At 41.6% G+C, this 23785-nt stretch overlaps 1 protein-coding gene across 2 annotated transcripts; it reads right to left on the minus strand.

The window, feature by feature from the left end:
* Positions 1–1952: 1952 nt before the first annotated feature.
* aldh3a2b (aldehyde dehydrogenase 3 family, member A2b) lies at positions 1953–22289 on the minus strand. 2 transcript variants are annotated; one of them, XM_021563267.3, is made up of 11 exons: positions 21821–22289; positions 19627–19789; positions 19194–19425; positions 15187–15272; positions 13890–14098; positions 13670–13787; positions 10773–10914; positions 3807–3973; positions 3494–3593; positions 3157–3395; positions 1953–3036 (listed from the first exon to the last, which is right to left on the minus strand). In XM_021563267.3, exons 2-11 carry the CDS (start codon positions 19786–19788, stop codon positions 3022–3024), a joined length of 1470 nt encoding a protein of 489 aa, XP_021418942.1. In that variant the 5' UTR covers position 19789; positions 21821–22289; the 3' UTR covers positions 1953–3021. The 2 variants fall into 2 exon arrangements, with proteins under 2 accessions (XP_021418942.1, XP_021418943.1); XM_021563268.3 differs by having other exon boundaries at positions 22000–22185.
* Positions 22290–23785: the final 1496 nt, after the last annotated feature.

Consider the following 23785-nt stretch of genomic DNA (forward strand, 5'->3'; position numbering starts at 1 on the left):
GAGAGAGGGAGGTAGAGAGACAGAGAAGGTGGAGAAAATAACTACTGGCAGGTTTCTTCAAAGTTGTAGTCAAGTAGTTAGAGCAACACCTACTGGCCATATTTATCATAGCAAACCACACAAATGGAATGTCCTACTGACATTGTGGCTCTATTTAGAAACCCGATCATCTGATATTCCCAGTGGCGACCCGTCATTCAAGGCAGGTGGGGCAGAGCCCCCCATTAAGCAAATAAATAAATAAATAAAAATAATACGTATCACATATCAGTTGGCAAACTGATTGAGTTAATAAAGCTGCATGCAAACATGGTCTCTTTTCTTGCTTTCTTGAGTAAGGCAGCTCCAAAATGCAGTTGTTTCAGCCTAGCTCAGTGCTTTCTTTGGTGGTGGGGCAGCCAGCAGAAAATACAGAGCATAGTGGTTGATAATGTTCTCAAGTTGCACCGTGATTGGCTCAGTGTTCTCTCACTCATAGGGACACTACGTCACTGCCAAATCTACAGGGACAGCTAGAAAGTTCAAGCCACTTGGTTGTTGCCATAGATTTACATTAGAAGTGCACATCCAAGAAGGCTCAAGATCATTGGCCACAGATTAAATGATGTCAAATCATGTTTTATGTACTGGAGCTTTGATTGGACTGATCATGTCAACATCATACTTTCAAAATCTTAGCTAGCAAGCTAAACAAGCAGTCTTCATGAATCAAGTCGATAATCTCTTGTAATTCCTTTTCAATCCTTGTCATATGAAGAGAAATTATAGATTAAACATTTTGGTGCTCCTTCAGCCATTGGACATAAACATTAGACAACAAGTTCAAATTCAAAAATATGTGATTTGGAAGGAATCAGTGGCTAACTAGCCTGCTATTCGCTGCATAATCACTAGCCTGCTATTCGGTGGAGAGGGTAAGTTGTCCAAGTCTGTGAATTTGAAGTTGGGAACTCGGGCCTCTTTCTAGAGCTCCGACCCGAAGATCTCTGACATGATTCAACCTTGATTTTTTCAGAGTTCCTAGTTGTCTTAAAAGTTCTATGACAAAATTTGCCACAAAAAGGACCACTGCGCCACCTTCCTGTTCAAGTGAGGACAGCACAACAAGGTGAGTCCAAAAATGTCTTGAATGCTGCTGCAAAAATGATGTAATATGCCAGTGAGATATGTATAATGTAGCTAAGAAAGTAATTATAAGTATATGTTGTGTAGTAAGCTGTTAGTAGCCCATGTGCCTCACCATAATAATTTGGTTCCCCCTCATAACTTAGCCTTCTTTTCTGACTTGGTGGTTTACATGTAGCCTGTTTTAGAGAAATGTCACCATCGAATACTCTTAAGAGCTTTCATTGTCTGCTTATATGCCCCCTTTACTTATCTTACAGTTCTGACTTGGTGTACAGGGAGAATACTGTAAGAACGGCCCATGTTCTGAATTCTGTCACTTTACATTAAAAAACAAATTGTTATGACTACGTTCGTCTTAGCTCGCTCATTAATGTCTTAATCAAAATCACGGATTTCCTCTCCGCTCATTGTTCCCTTATGCCATAGTTTGTACATATCAATTGTCAGTAGAAACCACATTTGTTTAAGCAAGTCAGCCATATCAAATTAGTGTTTTTAAAAGGCAGTAAATGAGGCTGAATGAACTGTTTCGCTGCCAGACAAGGTTCCGCTGAAAGCCAGGTGTAGCGGTGGTAAGGATTCACTCAATGGTGCTGAAAAGAAAGCTCTGCTGTTGGGACAGATTTATGTAGGCCCTAACCGTTTGTGGGCACCGTTTGTCACCGTTAGAGTGCAATCCATGTATTGTTTAGTCTTGTGTTGTGTAGTGCCTTTGCTGGCATGCATAAAAAAAATTGGGGGGGAGTTTACCCCTCCAAGATATACATGCTAAAATCGGCACTGGATATTCCTCTCATTCCCTATCAATAACACAACCGCAATCAATAAGTGAAGGACATAAAAACGGATTTATTACAAATCAATTACAATCAATGCCATGGGAATGCTCTGACGGCAATACCAAAACATTGAAATTATACGCTGTTACTCCTTCATTGTTGCTCAGGCATAGTAGTTGTCATACTTTGTTACACCCTGAGCTATTGAATACAAGTTCTTCAGGCAAATATTTTACGAACTCTGTGGTGAAATGGAAGGTGTAATTCTCGAAAGGTACTTGATTGGTTATTTGGTTTTGTTTCAGGCACATAGTGTGAATGTGAAAGATAAAAAATACAATGCAACAATCAGAACAATTGCCCTGGAAAAGCATGGTAAATCACTGACAGGGAATGTTAAAGTTCTACTTCAAATAAAATACATCTCCATTGCAATCTCTTTCTAACGGTTGAAATTAAAAACTGAAATGATAACAGAACTAGAGTTGTGCTTCTCTGAGGCTGACTGAAACATACAAGCATGTGTAATAGTAGTACAATATTAACACACAATACTTCATGATTATTCATTCATATGAAAGGATTTTATGCAATCCTTAGAGAACCTTGCATATAGGTCAGCTATGCTTCTTCATAGCGCAGCGATATGACCAGTTATAACCTTTTATAAGAGGTATGCATTGTTTATTTTGATACATTTTCCAAAATGTTAATAAGCAGCAAACATTTCAACATTTTAAGGCTTAAAATAAAAAGCGGACAGGTTTAACTAACAAATTCACATAATATTACACTGATTAACGTGCCATAAATCAGATAAAAAATCACATTCATAAAATCTGTTGCGGCTAGCTAATGTTAGTAAGCATTAGCAAGCTAATCCTTCTGAAACGGCTTCATGCAGAATTGCATAATAATTCTGATTGGGGTTATTGGGGAGGGGTTAAAGGTTGAACCTGACATTACTATGGTTACGAATGATTATTATCTTGAAGCAGACAGAATCTTAACCGCGTCAAAGTTCATTTAGCACTTTTAGAGCCAACTCTGTTCCAGGGTCCAGCGGGTCACCAGAGTAACATCAGGCCAGAAGTACGGTTAGACTTGTTTGATCTCACTGAAGATATCTCTGAAGAAACACACAGAAACACACACATCCACCAATCAGTGAAACTCAATCTAAAATTCCCAAATCGCTTCTTACCAGTCCCCCCCCCCACACACACAGAGTTTCCTCCTTCCCCCTAACCTGTAACACCACAGCAGCCACCACAGCGATGATAGCGAGCAGCGTCATGCGTCCTAACCACCCCAGGTCTGGATTTTTGAGGATGAAGAAGCGTGCCCAGAACAGTTTCTTGGCAGTATGGGGAGGGTAGCGCATGTCGTTAACCCCCTCCATCTTCAGCTGCTTGATAAGACAGCCCCTCAGGTGGCTCAGGTTGTCAAAGCTGAACTTTCCGTGGTAGCTGCCCATTCCACTGTTACCTACAGGGGGAAAATTGAAGAACACATATCTCTTCTCATTTGACTCCGTGTGAAACAGCAATGTTTTGTTGTTGTGTTATATAGTGAACCTTACTTACCCACTCCACCAAAGGGCAGTGCACTGACAGAGTAGTGCACAAGACAGTCATTAGCCAACACTCCTCCACTGGAGGTCTCTGCTATCACTTTCTTTATCACCTAAAGAGAGAGATGGGATGAGAGAGAGAGAGAGAAGGGGGATGCAGAGAGAGAAGAGCAAGGGAGGGAGGGTTGAGTAGGAGGGGTGAGAGGAGTGAGAGAGAATGAGACATTTTAATGAAAAAAACAGCCCACCATTATTGTTTTAAAAATAAATAGTTGCTGAGCATGTGCTTGTGTGTTCTCTATATGTGTGCATGTGTGAGTAGTTACCTTGTCATCAGGTGAGAAGATATAGAGGGCGAGGGGTTTCTCTCCCTTGTTGATGAAGTTGATGGCCTCGTCCACTCCACTGACCGTCAGGATGGGGAGCAGGGGACCAAAAATCTCCTCCTGCATCACCTTGGAGTTCACCTGCACGTCCTTCAGTACTGTAGGAGCTGAGAAGGAGGGAGGACAGATATGGATTAACTAGATGTGTCAGGGAAACCAGTAGCAGCACTGTATGGTCTGAGTAGGGGATAATATATTTAGAGGTCAACTAGATGGGAAATCAACTTTAACCCCATAGCAGTACTGTAGGAGCTGAGTAGGGGAGCATAGATACACAACTAGATGTGTCAGGGTGACCAACAGCAGGGTATGTGGTGGCCAGAACATAGATATACATCAACTAGATGGGAAACCAACTTTAACCCCATAGCAGTACTGTAGGAGCTGAGGAGGGGAGCATAGATGCACAACTAAATGTGTCAGGATAACCAACAGCAGGGTATGCGGTGGCCAGAGAATAGATATACAGCAACTAGATGGGAAACCAACTTTAACCCCATAGCAGTACTGTAGGAACTGAGGAGGGGAGCAGAGATACACAACTAGATGTGTCAGGGTAACCAACAGCAGGGCATGTAGTGGGCAGAACATAGATATACATTAACTAGATAGGCTTTAACCCCATAGCAGTACTGTAGGAGCTGAGGAGGGGAGCATAGATACACAACTAGATGTGTCAGGGTAACCAACTGTTGGGTATGCGATGCCCTGAGCATAGATATACATCAACTAGATCTACAAATAAGGGCTTAACACTAACTGCTTGGTACTAAATAATGTAGTGGGGTTTGTATGTGTATATAATATCCATGGGCCTGTAATGTACAGTGCATTGCGAAAGTATTCGGCCCCCTTGAACTTTGCGACCTTTTGCCACATTTCAGGCTTCAAACATAAAGATATAAAACTGTATTTTTTTGTGAAGAATCAACAACAAGTGGGACACAATCATGAAGTGGAACGACATTTATTGGATATTTCAAACTTTTTTAACAAATAAAAAACTGAAAAATTTGGCGTGCAAAATTATTCAGCCCACTTAAGTTAATACTTTGTAGCGCCACCTTTTGCTGCGATTACAGCTGTAAGTCGCTTGGGGTATGTCTCTATCAGTTTTGCACATCGAGAGACTGACATTTTTTCCCATTCCTCCTTGCAAAACAGCTCGAGCTCAGTGAGGTTGGATGGAGAGCATTTGTGAACAGCAGTTCAGTTCTTTCCACAGATTCTCGATTGGATTCAGGTCTGGACTTTGACTTGGCCATTCTAACACCCGGATATGTTTATTTTTGAACTATTCCATTGTAGATTTTGCTTTATGTTTTGGATCATTGTCTTGTTGGAAGACAAATCTCCGTCCCAGTCTCAAGTCTTTTGCAGACTCCATCAGGTTTTCTTCCAGAATGGTCCTGTATTTGGCTCCATCCATCTTCCCATCAATTTTAACCATCTTCCCTGTCCCTGCTGAAGAAAAGCAGGCCCAAACCATGATGCTGCCACCACCATGTTTGACAGTGGGGATGGTGTGTTCAGGGTGATGAGCTGTGTTGCTTTTACGCCAAACATAACGTCTTGCATTGTTGCCAAAAGTTCAATTTTGTTTTCATCTGACCAGATCACCTTCTTCCACATGTTTGGTGTGTCTCCCAGGTGGCTTGTGGCAAACTTTAAACAACACTTTTTATGGATATCTTTAAGAAATGGCTTTCTTCTTGCCACTCTTCCATAAAGGCCAGATTTGTGCAATATACGACTGATTGTTGTCCTATGGACAGAGTCTCCCACCTCAGCTGTAGATCTCTGCAGTTCATCCAGAGTGATCATGGGCCTCTTGGCTGCATCTCTGATCAGTCTTCTCCTTGTATGAGCTGAAAGTTTAGAGGGACGGCCAGGTCTTGGTAGATTTGCAGTGGTCTGATACTCCTTCCATTTCAATATTATCGCTTGCACAGTGCTCCTTGGGATGTTTAAAGCTTGGGAAATCTTTTTGTATCCAAATCCGGCTTTAAACTTCTTCACAACAGTATCTCGGACCTGCCTGGTGTGTTCCTTGTTCTTCATGATGCTCTCTGCGCTTTTAACAGACCTCTGAGACTATCACAGTGCAGGTGCATTTATACGGAGACTTGATTACACACAGGTGGATTGTATTTATCATCATTAGTCATTTAGGTCAACATTGGATCATTCAGAGATCCTCACTGAACTTCTGGAGAGAGTTTGCTGCACTGAAAGTAAAGGGGCTGAATAATTTTGCACGCCCAATTTTTCAGTTTTTGATTTGTTAAAAAAGTTTGAAATATCCAATAAATGTCGTTCCACTTCATGATTGTGTCCCACTTGTTGTTGATTCTTCACAAAAAAAATACAGTTTTATATCTTTATGTTTGAAGCCTGAAATGTGGCAAAAGGTCGCAAAGTTCAAGGGGGCTGAATACTTTCGCAAGGCACTGTATGTGATACCTATGGAGTCAGTCATACAATACAAATAAGTTATTCAACTTGTATTACAGAAAGAACAAATTGTAAAAATGGATATTGAATAGTGTCTCTAGAAAGCTATGAATGTTGGAAGGAGTTGAGGCAGTTTTGATAGGAAAAGTGATACCTACAAGTATGTATCATCAAATCAAATTTTGTTAGTCACATGGGAAACCAACAAGTGAATACAACATTTCACCTTACAGTGAAATGCTTACTTACTATGAGCCCCTAACCAACAGTGCAGTTTTAAAAAATACAGACAAGAACAAAAATAAAACTAACAAGTAATTAAAGAGCAGCAATAAATAACAATAGCGAGACTATATACAGGGGGGTACCGGTACAGAGTCAATGTGCGGGGGCACTGGTTAGTTTAGGTAATATGTACATGTAGTTAGAGTTATTAAAGAATAAATAAAGAATAACAACAGAGAGCAGCAGCGGTGAAGGGGAAGAACAGTCTATGACTAGGGTGGCTGGAGTCCTTGACAATTTTTAGGGCCTTCCTCTGACACCGCCTGGTATAGTGGTAGGTCCTGGATGGCAGGAAGCTTGGCCCCAGTGATGTACTGGGCCATTCGCATTACCCTCTGTAGTGCCTTGCGGTCGGAGGCCGAGCAGTTGCCATACCAGGCAGTGATGCAACAAGTCAGGATGCTCTCGATGGTGCAGCTATAGAACCGTTTGAGGATCTGAGGACCCATGCCAAATCTTTTCAGTCTCCTGAGGGGGAATAGGTGTTGTCGTGCCCTCTCACGACTGTCTTGGTGTGTTTGGATTAGAGGTCGACCGATTAATTGGAATGATTTCAAGTTTTCTTTTTCATAACAATCGGAAATCGGTATTTTTGGACACCGATTTTTTTAATCTTTTTTTTTTACACCATTATTTAATCTTTATTTAACTAGGCAAGTCAGTTAAGAACACATTCTTATTTTCAATGACGGCCTAGGAACGGTGGGTTAACTGCCTCGTTCAGGGGCAGAACGACAGATTTTCACTTTGTCAGCTCGGGGGATCCAATCTTGCAACCTTTCAGTTAACAAGTCCTTGTGCACTCCACAAGGAGACTGCCTGTTACGCGAATGCAGTTAGCCAAGGTAAGTTGCTAGCTAGCATTAAACTTATCTTATAAAAACAATAATCACTAGTTAACTGCACATGGTTGATGATATTACTAGATATTATCTAGCGTGTCCTGCATTGCATATAATCTGACTGAACATACAAGTATCTAAGTATCTGACTGAGCGGTGGTAGGCAGAAGCAGGCGTGTAAACATTGATTCAAACAGCACTTTCGTGCGTTTTGCCAGCAGCTCTTCGTTGTGCGTCAAGCATTGAGCTGTTTATGACTTCAAGCATATCAACTCCCGAGATGAGGCTGGTGTAACCAAAGTGAAATGGCTGGCGGGTTAGCGCGCGCTAATAGCGTTTCAAACGTCACTCGCTCTGAGCCTGTGGTTGTTTCCCATGCTCAGCATGGGTAACGCTGCTTCGAGGGGGGCTGTTGTCGTTGTGTTCCTGGTTCGAGCCCAGGGAGGAGCTAGGAGAGGGACGGAGAGGGACTGTTAGACTGGCAATACTAAAGTGCCTATAAGAACATCCAATAGTCAAAGGTTAATGAAATACAAATGGTATAGAGGGAAATATAATTCATATAATTCCTATAATACCTACAACCTAAAACTTCTTAACTGGGAATATTGAAGACTCATCTTAAAAGGAACCACCAGCTTTCATATGTTCTCATGTTCTGAGCAAGGAACTTAAACGTTAGCTTTCTTACATGGCACTTTTACATTCTTCTCCAACACTTTGTTTTTGCATTATTTAAACCAAATTGAACGTTTCATTATTTATTTGAGGCTAAATTGATTTTATTGATGTATTATATTAAGTTAAAATAAGCGTTCATTCAGTATTGTTGTAATTGTCATTATTACAAATACATTTGTTTTTTAATCGGCCGATTAATAGGTATCAGCTTTTTTGGTCCTCCAATAATCGGTATCGGCGCTGAAAAATCATTATCGGTCGATCTCTAGCTTGGACCATGTTAGTTTGTTCATGATGTGGACACCAAGGAACTTGAAGCTCTCAACCTGCTCCACTACAACCCCGTCAATGAGAATGGAGTCGTGCACGGTCCTCTTTTTCCTGTAGTCCACAATCATCTCTTTTGTCTTGATCACGTTGAGGGAGAGGTTGTTGTCGTGGCACCACATGGCCAGGTCTCTGACCTCCTCCCTATAGGCTGTCTCGTCGTTGTCGGTGATCAGGCCTACCACTGTTGTGTCATCAGTAAACTTAATGATGGTGTTGGAATCGTGCCTGACCGTGCAGTCATGAGTGAACAAGGAGTACAGAAGGGGACTGAGCATGCACCCCTGAGGGGCCCCTGTGTTGAGGATCAGTGTGGCAGAAGTCTTGTTACCTACCCTTACCACCTGGGGGCGGCCCGTCAGTTAGTCCAGGATCCAGTTGCAGAGGGAGGTGTTTAGTCCCAGGGTCCTTAGCTTATTGATGCGCTTTGAGGGCGCTATGTTGTTGAACGCTGAGTTGTAGTCAATCAATTGCATTATCACATAGGTGTTCCTTTTGTGCAGGTGGAAAAGGCCAGTGTGGAGTGCAATAGAGATTGCGTCATCTCTGGATCTGTTGGGGCAGTATGCAAATTGGAGTGGGTCTAGGGTTTCTGGGATAATGGTGTTGATGTGAGCCATGACGAAGCTTTCAAAGCACTTCATGGCTACAGATGTGAGTGCTACGGGTCGGTAGTCATTTAGGCAGGTTACCTTAGTGTTCTTGGGCACAGGGACTATGGTGGTCTGCTTAAAACATGTTGATATTACAGACTCGGACAGGGAGAGGTTGAAAATGTCAGTGAAGAGACTTGCCAGTTGGTCAGCGCATGCTCGCAGTACAGTCTGGCCCTGCGGCCTTGTGAATGTTGACCTGTTTAAAGGTCTTACTCACATCGGCTGCGGAGAGCGTGATCAGAGTCTTCCGGAACAGCTGCTGCTCTCATGCATGTTTTAGTGTTATTTGCCTCGAAGTGAGCCTCGAAGTAGTTTAGCTCATGTGGTAGGCTCATGTCACTGGGCAGCTCTCGGCTGTGCTTCCCTTTGTAGTCTGTAATGGTTTGCATTCCCTGTCACATCCGACGACCGTCAGAGCCAGTGTAGTACGATTCAATCTTAGTCCTGTATTGACGTTTTGCCTGTTTGATGGTTCGTCGGAGGGCATAGCGGGATTTCTTATAAGTTTCCCGCTCCTTGAAAGCGGCAGCTCTAGCTGTTAGCTCAATGCGGATGTTGCCTGCAATCCATGGCTTCTGGTTGGGGTATGTACGTACAATCACTGTGGGGACGACGTCATCGATTCACTTATTGATGAAGCCAATGACTGATGTGGTGTACTCCTCAATGCCATTGGAGGAATCCCGGAACATATTCCAATCTGTGCTAGCAAAACAGTCCTGTAGTTTAGCATCTGCTTCATCTGACCACTTTTTTATTGATCAAGTCACTGGTGCTTCCTGCTTTAATTTTTGCTTGTAAGCAAGAATCAGGAGGACATAATTATGGTCAGATTGCCAAATGGAGGGCGAGGGAGAGCTTTGTATGCATCTCTGTGTGTGGAGTAAAGGTGGTCCAGAGTTTTTTTTCCCCCTCTGGTTGCACATTTAACATGCTGATAGAAAAATGATTTAAGTTTCCCTGCATTAAAGTCCCCAGCTACTAGGAGTGCCGCCTCTGGGTGAGCATTTTCTTGTTTGCTTAGGGCGGAATACAGCTCATTCAATGTTATCTTAGTGCCAGGCCTCAGTCTGTGGTTGTATGTAAACAGCTACGAAAAATACAGATGAAAACTCTCTAGGTAGATAGTGTGGTCTACAGCTTATCATGAGATACTCTACCTCAGGCGAGCAATAGTTTGAGAGTTTAATCTTCCACGTAGGTCTTCTATTTTATTTTCCAAAGATTGCACGTTTGCTAGCAGAATGGAAGGAAGTGGGGGTTCATTTGATTGCCTACAAATTCTCAGAAGGCAGCCCGCCCTTTGGCCACTTTTTCTCTTCACGCAAATCATGGTGATCTGGGCCTGTTCCTGGGAGAGCAGTATATCATTCACGTCGGGCTCGTCAGACTCGTTAAAGGGAAAAAAGGTTTCTGCCAGTCCGTGGTGAGTAATCACAGTCCTGATGTCCAGAAGTTATTTTCCGTCATAAGAGACTGTAGTGGCAACATTATGTACAAAATAAGTTTAAAAAAACAACAATGCAAAGAAACTAACAAAAAACACAACTGGTTGGGGGCACATAAAACGTCAGCCTTCTTCTCTGGCGCCATCTTAGGTAGCTATGCCTATCATAAGTAGTACAGTATCTATGTAGCATTATGCTTGTCATAAGTAGTACCTATGTAGCACGTTGACTCATCACTATCCCCTCCTATAGCGATGGTGCTGTCCTCTGTCATGGCCATGATGCGTTTGAAGTGGCGCTGGTTGATGATGCGTCCGTAGTCGGGGCAGGTCTTGGGGTCCTCTGTGTAGAAGGCCTGAAAGGAAAATACATGTACACAATTGACCAATTGTACATTACATAATAGATGGGTTGCCTGACAAAGTCACGAAAATGATGACGTGAAAATTATGCCAAGAAGCTGTAATGTGGGAAATTGTAGTTTCATCTTGTTCTTAACACCTGAAAACAAGACATGGTATCTTGACTTATGTCACGTATATGCCATTATGTCAAAAATTGGATCACTAACTAACAACTGTAACAATTAGGGATGCACGATATATCGGTAAGCATATCATTTGATCATGTGGGCAGATGTCATTCTTTGTTGTGTTTAATTATTTATCTCTATTGTACCATTTTGTAAACTCTAGATACTGTAACAGTATGAATCTTATCATAAGCATAATCTGCCGATATTAGCTAAAAATACAAACATCGGCATCGGCCCGATGTCTAGTTTAACGCTGATGTGCATAATTGATGTCAAAGCTGACGTAGTTAGATGACGTAATGGCGCCACGAAAATGATAGCGCTACACGTACAACACAGCATTCCTAATCTAGCCCACAATGTCTGCTGTGTGGATCGAGCAGTCAACAAGTGAGGCAGTCATTTGAAAGAGGAAGAACATTTCAGCGAGACAACTCAAAGGCGAAATCCATTCAAGATGATGGAATTCACTGCCCTTGACAATTAACCTTTCTCTATCGTGGATGATGTTGGCTTTCGCTGACTGATCAAGCACCTCTATCCCTGGTACACAATACCAAGTAGGAATTATTTTTCAGATGTTGCCCTACCAGAGTTACACAGTATTGCTTACACGTACATCCATGAGCTACTTGCTATGGGCGTCACTGCTATTAGCTTGACAGCACAGTGGTCGACAAAGGATTTTGTACTGAGGAAAGCCGTATTGCATGCTCAAGAATGTGCTGGTTTTCATACCGCTGCTGCCATTTCAATGGCATTTGAGAACATGTTTGAAACTTGGAAACATGAACACACTCCTAGCGCCATTCGATCAACTGACTGGAGATATAAGCTCATCAACTGCGTCTGCAGCAGACGTGATACCCTCTGTCATGGCATTGAAATCATTGAAACTGCCAACACAGACCGTTGGGTTAACTTAGAAAAGTACTCCACTAGAGGCTGTGAACAAGCAATTTGGTTTAATTCTCTCTGAGCCTCTTTACTGTGTCACCACCATGCTCGATGCAAGGTACAAGGACTGCTACTTCGATGCAGACAAGAAACAGGGTTTACGTGAAATGTTAGACACAGCTGGACAAGATGGAAAAAGGACACAGTGACAGTGCGCACTGAGGAAGAGAGGCCACGGACAGACAGAGCTGAAACCTCACTGCTTGATATAATGATGAAATTGAAACAGCAAGGCAAGTAAGTGAAAGAAATAGGCTTTGATTATGTTTTACTGGTAATGGGGACATAAATGCCAACAAAATAACTTTTTGGTCAGTGTGTGTGTGTTTCAACTATTTAACTGTACTAGAATGCTTAAAAGGTCGCTAAAATTGTAAATATAGGGTATAGGTATCAGGTTTTTTGGCAAGGAAAATATTGGATATCGGTATCAGCCAAAACTACAGATCCTCGACTTCAAAGATGTCCTTTACAAAATAGCCTCCAACACTCTACTCAACAAATTAGATGCAGTCTATCACAGTGCCATCCATTTTGTCATCAAAGCCCCATATACTACCCACCACTGCGACCTGTACGCTCTCGTTGGCTGGCACTCGCTTCATACTCGTCGCCAAACCCACTGGCTCCAGGTCATCTACAAGTCTCTGCTAGGTAAAGCCCCGCCTTATCTCAGCTCACTGGTAACCATAGCAGCACCCACCCGTAGCACGCACTCCAGCAGGTATATCTCACTGGTCACCCCCAAAGCCAATTCTTCCTTTGGCTGCCTCTCCTTCCAGTTCTCTGCTGCCAATGACTGGAACGAACTGCAAAAATCACTAAAGCTGGAGACTCTTACCTCCCTCACTAGCTTTAAGCCCCAGCTGTCAGAGCAGCTCACAGATCACTGCACCTGTACATAGCCCATCCAATCTACCTCATCCCCATACTGTATTTATTTATCTTCCTCCTTTGCACCCCAGTGTCTCTTCTTGCACATTCATCTTCTGCACATTCTACCATTCCAGTGTTTAATTGCTATATTGTACTTACTTCACCACTATGGCCTATTTATTCCCTTACCCTACCTCATTTGCACATGCTGTATATAGACTTTTCTATTGTATTATTGATCGTATGTTTGTTTATTCCATGTGTAACTCTGTGTTGTTGTTTGTGTCAAACTGCTTTGCTTTATCTTGGCCAGGTCACAGTTGCAAATGAGAACTTGTTCTCAACTAGCCTACATGGTTAAATAAAGTTGGATTATTTTATTTTTTTATGTAATATCGGCGCATCCCTAGTAGCAATGTATTTGAGCGATAACAAGTGCTCATTGTGCAAATGTATTTATGTTTTCAATAAACATTTGGAGATGAAATATAGTTGATTTCCTTTTGATTTTAAACCAACGCCGTCTGTTTTGCACCAAAGTTTTTGTTGCTAAACAACCCACCTGTCTATAATTATAATAAGCTTGTGAGAGCACTGGTTTTGTGGGACAAAAACATCAGGGAAAAGGCCTCCTTTTTCACTCCAACAAAAACTGTCAGTACCTTTATGGTTGCTACTCAATGCTTAGTTCGTGAAGCCAGATATATACTCCTTTTTATACTCCCAACATAGTGAGTTGTACTTTGATGGACTTCTTGATCTCCTCCAGCACGCGGCCCTGGATGCTGGGCTCACACAGGATGTAGTCTGGCGCGATACACGTCTGCCCACAGTTAGAATACTTCCCCCATGTCACACGCCTACAGGAGAGAGAAGAGGAAAGAGAGGGAGGGACAAGGTGAGAAGAGATTTAGAACGTTTTATCTGTCTGTCTGTTTCTGTATCTGTGTGTGTTCTCTTACCGGCAGGCGATGGGGATGTCACAATTCTTGTCGATGTAACAGGGGCTCTTGCCCCCCAGCTCCAAGGTAATAGGGGTAAGGTGTTTGGCTGCTGCCTCCATCACCAGTTTCCCCACCATGCTGTTCCCTGTGTAGAACACATGGTCGAACCGCTGACGCAGCAACTCCTGGGTCTCTGATACACCCCCTGTCACCACTGGGTACAACTCCTAGAGATGCAGGGAAAAACACATTGTTATTTACAACACATTATGCATGCTGTTATATACAGATTACATAACAGATCATTTAGCAGATGCTATTGTCCAGAAGAACTTACAGGAGCAATTAGAGATAAGTACCTTGCTCAAGGACACATCAACAGATTTGTCACTGAGGGGATTTGAACCACCTTTCAGGTACTGGCCCACCACTCTTTTCCACTAGGCTACCTGCCACCACAACAGGGAGGTAGATACAAACTGTTTATACATCAACAGATGTGTCACCTAGTAGGCTCAGGGATTCGAACCAGCTACCTTACGGATACTGGCAAAACACTCTTTACCGCTAGGCTATCTGCCACCCCTACAGCGGTAAGGGTACAATACGGCTTTTTAAATGCCGACACTAAACCTTCTCTCAAGAAACTTTCGAAGCGCAATTGAACAGGCATTTTACTTGTCTATAAAGGAATGCCATTTCTGAAATGGGACTCATACGTCAATCACTAGGCGAACAGAAATGTCAATCAAATAATCTCAAGCTGCTTGTGGACAGCCTGCCTGCATGCAGAGTCAGACCACTCTCTACTAAAAAAAGTACTTTAAAGTTAGTTAAATACCGTGACTTACTAAGACATTTAGTAGAAAGAAAACACATCTTCCGCTTGGAATTGACCCCTAAGATTCAGTATTTTTGGAACGGAGATGACTGATTAGTTGCTGTACTCCCGAGAACACAAACGTTTTTCATAGCGAGGGACGGAGAGAAAGGGGCACAGTATAGGCAGGTAGGCCACCAGGCAGACAGAGTCAGAACCATGCACTAGGCCTATCTATCGGCAATCAAAAGCTACATATCGCAATGGAATGCTGTATTTTGCAATTTCTTGAGCCTATCATCAATGAATAGGCTAGAATATTCTACACGCAACAGACCAAAGACTGAGAAAGCACAGGTGAGCCAGCTGCACTGTGATTTTAATTTTGTGGGGGGAGGGAAATAAATATATTTTTTCTATTTGGGATTCTTCTTAGCATTAAGATGTTTAAACGTTCAACCTCCTAGTGTGTGACTGCGTGTGCATGTGTGTTACCTTGTCTATGTAGGCGGGCAGCAGGTCCTCCATAACCTTGGCGGTGTGGACACACACCTCAGACGGCTTCACCACAGCAGCATTGCCTGTCACAGAGAATAGTACAGTTGTCATTAGCATTAGCTTAAGGATGCTAAGACAAACAATGGAGTTATTGGTTAGCACTGGGCAATAAGTCTTGGGGCAGACAAACAAAGTTGGAGTGATACCTTATGAGTCGGACAGACAGAATGTGTTGGCATTTACTGGCATAGAAAGAGATCCTTATTCTATTTATATGTTTACTTATCTCTTATTCAGTCTAATCCAATGTTTGGTTCACACCTGCAGAGCCATTATGACATTACATTTACATTTTATTCAGTTGGGGGGGGGGGCCTATGCCAAGTTTGGGAAACTCTGAGTTAGCAGACACTCTTAAGTGTATTTAAGAAGTTTAGTAGGGAAAACAACCACATACCACAGTCATTGCAATAGACCATTTTACAAAATATATTTATCACATATGATATTACAGTACTATATGTCCCTCTGCAGCCACCATCCACCGGGATGACTGGTGTGTGTGTGCAAAGGGCCTTCTGTAAGGCAAGGCAGAACTCTCACCGAGTGAACGGCCATAACCTTGCCTCTGGTAACTGATAGCAGGGTTAGAGAATAAAGTCCAGCCCAACACACACACATTAATCAATAACAGTCCAAGCTCAATGCCAACAGCTATTTACTTGGCTGAATGCTAAATGTCTGTTAAATATATTATGCCATTTCTCCATTACAAGAACCAGGAGGAACTAGGACGAAAGAAAACCAGACAAGATGTTTCCTCAAAGTGTTTCCACTACCAATCTAATCAGAATTGGAACTTGTTACTGGAAGACTCAATTGTTACGTCTCAATTAAGGCTTAACCAGAGAAATATAGATCATTGGATGTGGGCCAAACCACTTAAACTCAAAAGATCTAGATGCTACATAGACCCACCGCTCTCTTCCAATTGTAAGACTGGTAAAATAATAAAAAAAAATATTTCACCTTTATTTAACCAGGTAGGCCGGTTGAGAACAAGTTCTCATTTACAACTGCGACCTGGCCAAGATAAAGCAATGCAGTGCGACACAATCAACAACACAGCACCCCCCTATCCACATCGACGGGACAGTAGTGGAGAGGGTAGTAAGTTTTAAGTTCCTTTGAGTACACATCACGGACAAACTGAATTGGTCCACCCACACAGACAGCGTGGTGAAGAAGGAGCAGCAGCGCCTCTTCAACCTCAGGAGGCTGAAGAAATTTGGCTTGTCACCAAAAGCACTCACAAACTTCTACAGATGCACAATCGAGAGCATCCTGTCGGGCTGTATCACCACCTGGTATGGCAACTGCTCCGCCCACAACCGTAAGGCTCTCCAGAGGGTAGTGAGCTCTGCACAACGTATCACCGGGGGCAAACTACCTGCCCTCCAGGACACCTACACCACCCGATGTCACAGGAAGGCCATAAAGATCATCAAGGACAACAACCACCCGAGCCACTGCCTGTTCACCCCGCTATCATCCAGAAGGCGAAGTCAGTACAGAGAGAGAAGCTGTTTTTTAGTCTATCTCAAGGCCATCAGACTGTTAAACAGCCACCACTAACATTGAGTGGCTGCTGCCAACATACTGACTCAACTCCTGCTCACTTTAATAATGGAAATTGATGTAAAAATGTATCACTAGCCACTGTAAACAATGCCACTTAATATAATGTTTACATACCCTACATTACTCATCTCATATGTATATACTGTACTCTATACCATCTACTGCATCTTGCCTATGCCATTTTGTACCATCACTCATTCATATATCTTTATGTACATATTCTTTATCCCTTTACACTTGTGTGTATAAGGTAGCAGTTGTGGAATTGTTAGGTTAGATTACTCGTTGGTTATTACTGCATTGTCGGAACTAGGGTGGCAGGGTAGCCTAGTGGTTAGAGCGTTGGACTAGTAACCGGAAGGTTTTTGTTTTTCCTCTAACTTATTTCATATCTCTGTAGTATTGTTTTTATTGCTATCTACCTGTACTATTAGTTCATATATTTCCCTTGTTAGTCTGGTCTCTTTAGCCAGAAACTGCTTTTTTTAATTATTGATGAATATTGAATTGAATGATCTCTGAAGGTACATTTTAAAGGTATCCCAAAAAATAAGGCGATTTGCTGAATCTATATTATACTGGAAGAATTCAGTTAGAAATTATTTTGTCTTAGTTAAAAATAAATGGTTCTCCAGTAAATATTGATTAAATGTCAATATCCCATCCACATGGTAATTCTATAAGAGTTATGTGAAGGCCAATTAGATGATGATCCGATCGCATTCTGTCTCCTATTAAAACCTTTTTAACCTTTGATGCAAGAGAGAAAGAGACAAACAAGTAGTCAACGCGACTAGTTTGATTAAGTCTCCTCCGTGTATATCTCAATTGGTCAGGGTTTTTAGTCTCCAAATATACACTATTTCTAAGGTGTCCATAATATTTGTGATTTCCTTAAGGGCACGGTGATGATAGTTATAGTCTCCTATCATAATGATTTGATCATTTGTTGCCTGTAAATTCAATAAATTGGTATAAATATTTTCAAATAAGTATGGATCATCCTAATTTGGACCACATAGATTAATGAGCCAAATCACTTTTTTGTCCACTTTCATAATCAAAAAGATTCACCTTCCTTGTGAATCATTCTTGACTATTTGCACATTCAGATCCAATTTTTTGTTAATTAAAATCATCACACCTTTTGAGTTCCTTTGTTCATGACAGAAAATGATTTCGCCACCCCATTCCTTTTTTCCACGCAACTTCATCTAAGGATGTAGAGTAAGTTTCCTGTAAACAGTATATGTTATATTCCTTTTCTTTTAGCCACGTAAAGACTGATCATCTTTTTTTATAATCTGATAAACCATTACAATTATAACTGGCTATACTTATTTCACCCCTTATCATAACTAGATACTATTCTCAGTCTAAATTGACCATAATTAGTGCTTGTAAAGTTACTGCCATAAGAGGTATTACGGTCAAAATTAGAGATTTCAAATGTCTGATATTTAGAATTAAAGAAACAGGTTCTAGCAATATGTGTTTTATTCCCTTGCCTGTTTGCCTGTGAGCCAATGCCACAGATGTTAGAAAATGTAGTCAAGCTATTATGTGTGTAGTAAATCTGAGTAGGTTGATGTGTATGATATTGGATGTGCTGTGTATGATATTGGATGATATAACCCTGCTAGGTCTTTGTAGGTAGAAGGTGTAAATTGGTCATAAATTGGGATAAATTGGTCATCAAAAAGAAAGGAGGATCAAGGCACTCTTCATATAATTAAAATGCCTTCATTCAATGGAACAACGATTTTAAAACTCTGACCCGTTTCGGTAGCATATCATTCGTCAGGGAGTACAAAGACACATGTCTAAGTGAAGCTTTCTTAATTAACCAGAAAATGTGTGGTTATTTCTGGTTGTTTATCTAGCTGGCTAACGTTGTAGGATACCTCAGGTGTTTACTGTGGTGCTGCTTGTATACAAACAACAGAGTGATCATTGGCAACAAGCTTTTAAAACAGACAAACGTGAATAAAACAAACGTAAATAATTCAGAAGTACATTCACTGGCGGCCATCTTGGAAGGGGGAAAGATGGAGGGCTAGATGATCATGACTGACACAATACAAGGACGGAGTCTCACCCTTGGAGGATAAAGTCCCTGAAGGTGGCAGTGCTCAGAGTTCGCATGCATGCATGGAAGCACACACAAACACGCACACACAAATGAATAACAATCAAGGAACTTTGAACCTGTCTTTGATAGGTAAGAGGCTGAGAGGACAATTGTGTAATACTGATTAAAAGGACCTGGCCTGAGAGAAGCAGAGATGGATGAATGGTCTGGGGATAGGTCACACACAAACACACACAGACACACACTACCCAACCCCCCCACTCCCCCCTACCTGCAGCGATAGCCCCTATAAGTGGCTGTATGGTGACGGCCCAGGGGTAGTTCCATGCTCCTATGATGAGCACCACTCCCAGCGGTTCAGGCTGGATGTAAACAGTGTCTGAGATGGTCAGGAGGTTCTTCTCAACAGGCCGGGGGGCAACCCACTCTGCCAGCTTCTTCACTGCAAGGACAATCTCCCCTTCCAGGCCCAGTGTCTCATACAGCTGGGTGCCTGCCTCACTCTGGATGAATGGAGGATAGAAGATGGATATGGACATAGATGAGGATAGATACATGCACACAGACACACTAGTGCGTGTGCAAACATACGCTGCAAAGACAAACACAAATATATTTATGCACATGCTCACACACACACACACACACACACACACACATACTCCTCTCTCACTCACGCTGTGTCTGTCTGTTTGTCTCTCTACCTTGTTCAGGTCTTTCTTGATCGCCTCAGCTATCTCCTTCTCTCTCTCCAAGAGGAATCTCTGGAGGTTCTTCAGCTGGCGGATCCGGTGTTCTAAGGGCTTTGACCTCCCAGTGAGGAACGCTTTCCTTGCGCGCTCCACCGCCTTCTGCTCACGGGACATTCTACAAGAGGTGATGGATGGCTGGATGTTACAAACACGCCCCACAAAATAACATAAATGTTTCTACTGTAAACGAACGGCACTACTCACAACCATTTTATATTTTATACTCCTGAGTCATGCTGTGTTGATGACAACAAGGTTGTGTATCAGGGAGGGATGATTTCATCTATTGGCTATAATATTAAATAGTCAACATACTGATATGAGTAGGCTAACTATGTTCATCCTGGGCTCGAAGACGTAACATAGTAGTTGTGCGTTTGAATCACATCTTAGACAACTTTAGCTTTTTAGCTAAACAGCAACTTTACAACTACTTAGTACATTTTTGCTGTTTTGCAACTACTTAGCATGTTAGCTAACTTTTCCCCTAATCCTAACTCCTAACCCTTAATATTAACCCTAACCTTAACCTCTAACCCTAATAAAAACCACAAGTCAGGTGTATTCAGGATGCTTTGAACATTAAATGAAATATTAAACATTAAACTCAAAATGTTATGACTTTGTAACTTTTAGATTTTGAGGGATGACATTTAAAGTGCGGGCACTTTTTTCAGACGATGCATAGCCTCATATAATTAATTTTCAAAGACAAATGTAGGCATATCAGATTTAAAATGACTAATGTGACAAAATTGGGGAATAGCAGTAGTGTTCTTGCTGACAAGCACACTAATTACCCTATATTTTAGCCCATTGTTAAGAATGATCTGACTAAAATAAGTAAATAAAAAATAAAATCTCCTAAAGACAAAATGCCATTAATCTGCCCCCACTTCCTAATCAAATAATGTATATTTATTGTCCCCCCTCTAGAATCAAATGTATGCTTTGGGTTCACAATCTTTTAGACACAATTATTTTCATAGTTAACAAATCAGGTCACCCTACCAAACGTCCCTGCTAAAACATGCTGTAGGTCTCTGTCTGCTGCCTTTTCCTTGTCACAGCCTAAATGCAAATCATCACCAAACAAGGGGACTAATGCAAGTGCGGATTAAATCGATGTTGTTGTTTCTCTCCATTCAACTTCACTCTAATCTTGAGGGGCGTTTATTTAAAACATGCGTCCAATCCCCTTGATACCCTACATAACTAGACCAATCATATGCTTCAATATGCCGCGGTTGACAGTGCTGTGGTAGGACAGGACAATGATAAAGGTTCCACTCATGGTGTTAAATTGGAGACTCAGATGCTCCTATTTAAAACTGCGCTCATTTATTTAGCCAGGATAGTCCACTCAGTAACAATTGCCACTGTTTTCCAGTGAGTCCTGGGTTTCGTATCATCGATTTGGAGCACAGTTGAAAAGTTAACGCGCTGACTAATTAGACAAATAAAAGCCGTACTTTTCAATGCTGATGTCTCACCGCAAATTCGTGAGAGTTGGCAGCTCTGCCCTAACCCCTAGCCTAGCTAACTGTAAAACGGAAGTAGGTACTCGGTGCCACCTAGGCAACAAGCAAACGTTAGCCACCACAAATTGGAATTAATAACGTATCATACGTTTGCAAATGAGATTCGTAACATATTGTACGAATTGCAATTTGTAACATATCATTCGAAATTGATAAATTGATTTTGGACATCCACAAATTACTAGGTTGCTCTGTTTGCCTTGGTCAACCGACTTTGCCTGCTTTGGTGTGGTCGGCAATAACAGCTATGATGAAATGCTGTCAAAAGTAAATGACTTGTATTATCCCATTACAACGGCGTAACTACCTGTGAACTAAAGAACAGCGCATTGTAGGCTATGTAACAACACTGGCTCCATGCGAGATCAAATCATAGAATCATTCTGAGCCGTTAAATTACATGGTAGCTTTGAGTTTGATTGAATCCGTTTAAGAAACGGTGTTGTTCATAATTCTATTCTGCTGAGTCAACATGTAGAAAAGGCTTGACCACAACCTTTAACACAGTAACGTTGTACTGGCCTGCAGCAGGCCATTCTGTAACGTTTCTTGGTTATCACTAATTAAATGAATATGTTACTCGCAAACACAACGTCAACTCTTACCTGACTGGCTGTTATTCCAAATCTCACTCAGATTATTCGCAAAATTGCTAAATGCCGAATCAACGACGTTAGAAATGATCCGCAAACTCAGTCTGAACCACTATAGAGTAAACATGAAATACGGATCTACATTCACTTAATGTGGCACCCAAAGAAAGACGTGTGAGCGGAGTACCTACTTCTGTTTTACAGTGGAAAAGCGAAGTTAGGTTGAAATGACTGAATCCCTGAAAATCATAAACATCCCTTTTCCACCGCTGCTAAGGGTGGATCTCCGTTAATTCTGCCCCTCTGCTATTGGTGGACGCTGGTTGGGTAGTTAATGGTTAGTTTGCCTGTCACTCAAGCGTCAGAAGTCCATGCACAATTATAACCATGTTTTCCTACATGGTTATTACCTGGCGGTGACGCATAATCCCTTACTTGATCTTTATTTTATGATGTTGTTTTGTTTTCCAAACTTTTTGCACTGCAGAATGGTAGGCCTATCGCAAATAAAGCACATTTTTTAAAACCTTTATTTAGCTAGGCAAGTAAGTTAAAGAACAATTTAATATTTTCAATGACAGCCTACCCTGGTTAGCGACAACGCTGGGCCAATTGTGCGCAGCCCTATGGAACTCCCAATCACTGCTGGTTGTGATACATCCTGAAATCGAACCAGGGTCTGTAGTGACGTCTTTAGCACTGATATGCAGTACTTTAGACTGCTGTGCCACTCGAGAGCCCAATGCTTCTATAGCCTAATGATTAATACATAAAATCCTATTTTATTGGGCACATACACACAGTGAAATTATAAAATAATGTATATGTGAAAGATAATGCTAAAAATAATTGCACTCTGAAACTTTATAACTGTATGAAATTGATTAGAATAATACAATTATAATCTGATGATGTGTGTAGGTTTAGTCGGAGTTATGTTAAACAATATATCTGTATAATGGGAAAACACAGACTGTCTGAGCAAGGCGTAGCTTAGGATTTGAACTTGTGTGTGTGTGTGTGCCTAGTAAAATACCGAAGAACAATTAAAACTGTGTTTGGACTGACCTGGCTAGGCCTCTGAGAGACTTGGGAGAGGACAGTGAGTACTTCTCAAGGTCTCCCTAATCTCGGGGGAATGGAACTGTCAGCTGGGTAGTGATACAAAGTGGTGCGACCTGTGGAGAAGGATAAAACTCACCTACTGTTTGTGTGTATGTATGTGCATAGGATACCTACTGTTTGTGTGGAAGTATGTGCGCAGCTATAAAATGGATGTTTTTGTATTCTTGACTTTAGGACGTTCTCCGAATAAACGGTACTCTCTTTTTGCATAAGCTGAGTCTTTGACTAATTATTATTAAACCCGTGGTCTTACAGATCTCGGGGATTGGTCAGAGTTATTGATTGATTGTTATTATCATTGGAATTGAAAATTCTCGTGACACGAAATGCTTGTGCATCTAGTTCCGACAGTGCAGCAATATCTAACATGTAATCTAAAAATTCCACAACAACTACCTAATACACACAAATCTAAGTAAAGGAATGGAATAAGAATATATATATATAAATATATGGATGAGCAATGACAGAGCGGAATAGGCAAGATGCAATAAAGGTATAAAATACAGTGTATACATATAGGATGAGTATGTAAACATCATTAGTATGTTTACATTAATATGTAAACATCATCATTAAAGTGGCGTTAATAAAGTGACTAGTGATCCATTTGTTAGAGTTGCCAATGATTTCATGTCTGTATGTAGGCAGCAGCCTCTCTGTGTTAGTGATTGCTGTTTAACAGTCTGATGGCCTTGAGATAGAAGCTGTTTTTCAGTCTCTCGGTTGAAGCTTTGATGCCCCTGTACTGACCTCGCCTTCTGGATGGTAGCAGAGTGAACAGGCAGTGGCTTGGGTGGTTGTTGTACTTCATGATCTTTCTGGCCTTCCTGTGACAACGGGTGCTGTAGG

This window comes from Oncorhynchus mykiss, chromosome 15 (assembly GCF_057628025.1).
Source record: "Oncorhynchus mykiss isolate SJ-2025 chromosome 15, ASM5762802v1, whole genome shotgun sequence".
NCBI classification, from domain to species: Eukaryota; Metazoa; Chordata; class Actinopteri; order Salmoniformes; family Salmonidae; genus Oncorhynchus; species Oncorhynchus mykiss.

Bases quoted from the DNA above. Each gene is read 5' to 3' on its own strand.
- aldh3a2b (XM_021563267.3), bottom strand. From the start codon at position 19,788: ATGTCCCGTGAGCAGAAGGCGGTGGAGCGCGCAAGGAAAGCGTTCCTC. The intron at 14,099-15,186 runs GTAACACACATG...CTGCATCTCTAG, and splicing joins TGCCCGCCTACATAGACAAG to GAGTTGTACCCAGTGGTGAC. The intron at 3,594-3,806 runs GTAACTACTCAC...CTCTCTCTTTAG, and splicing joins TCTTCTCACCTGATGACAAG to GTGATAAAGAAAGTGATAGC.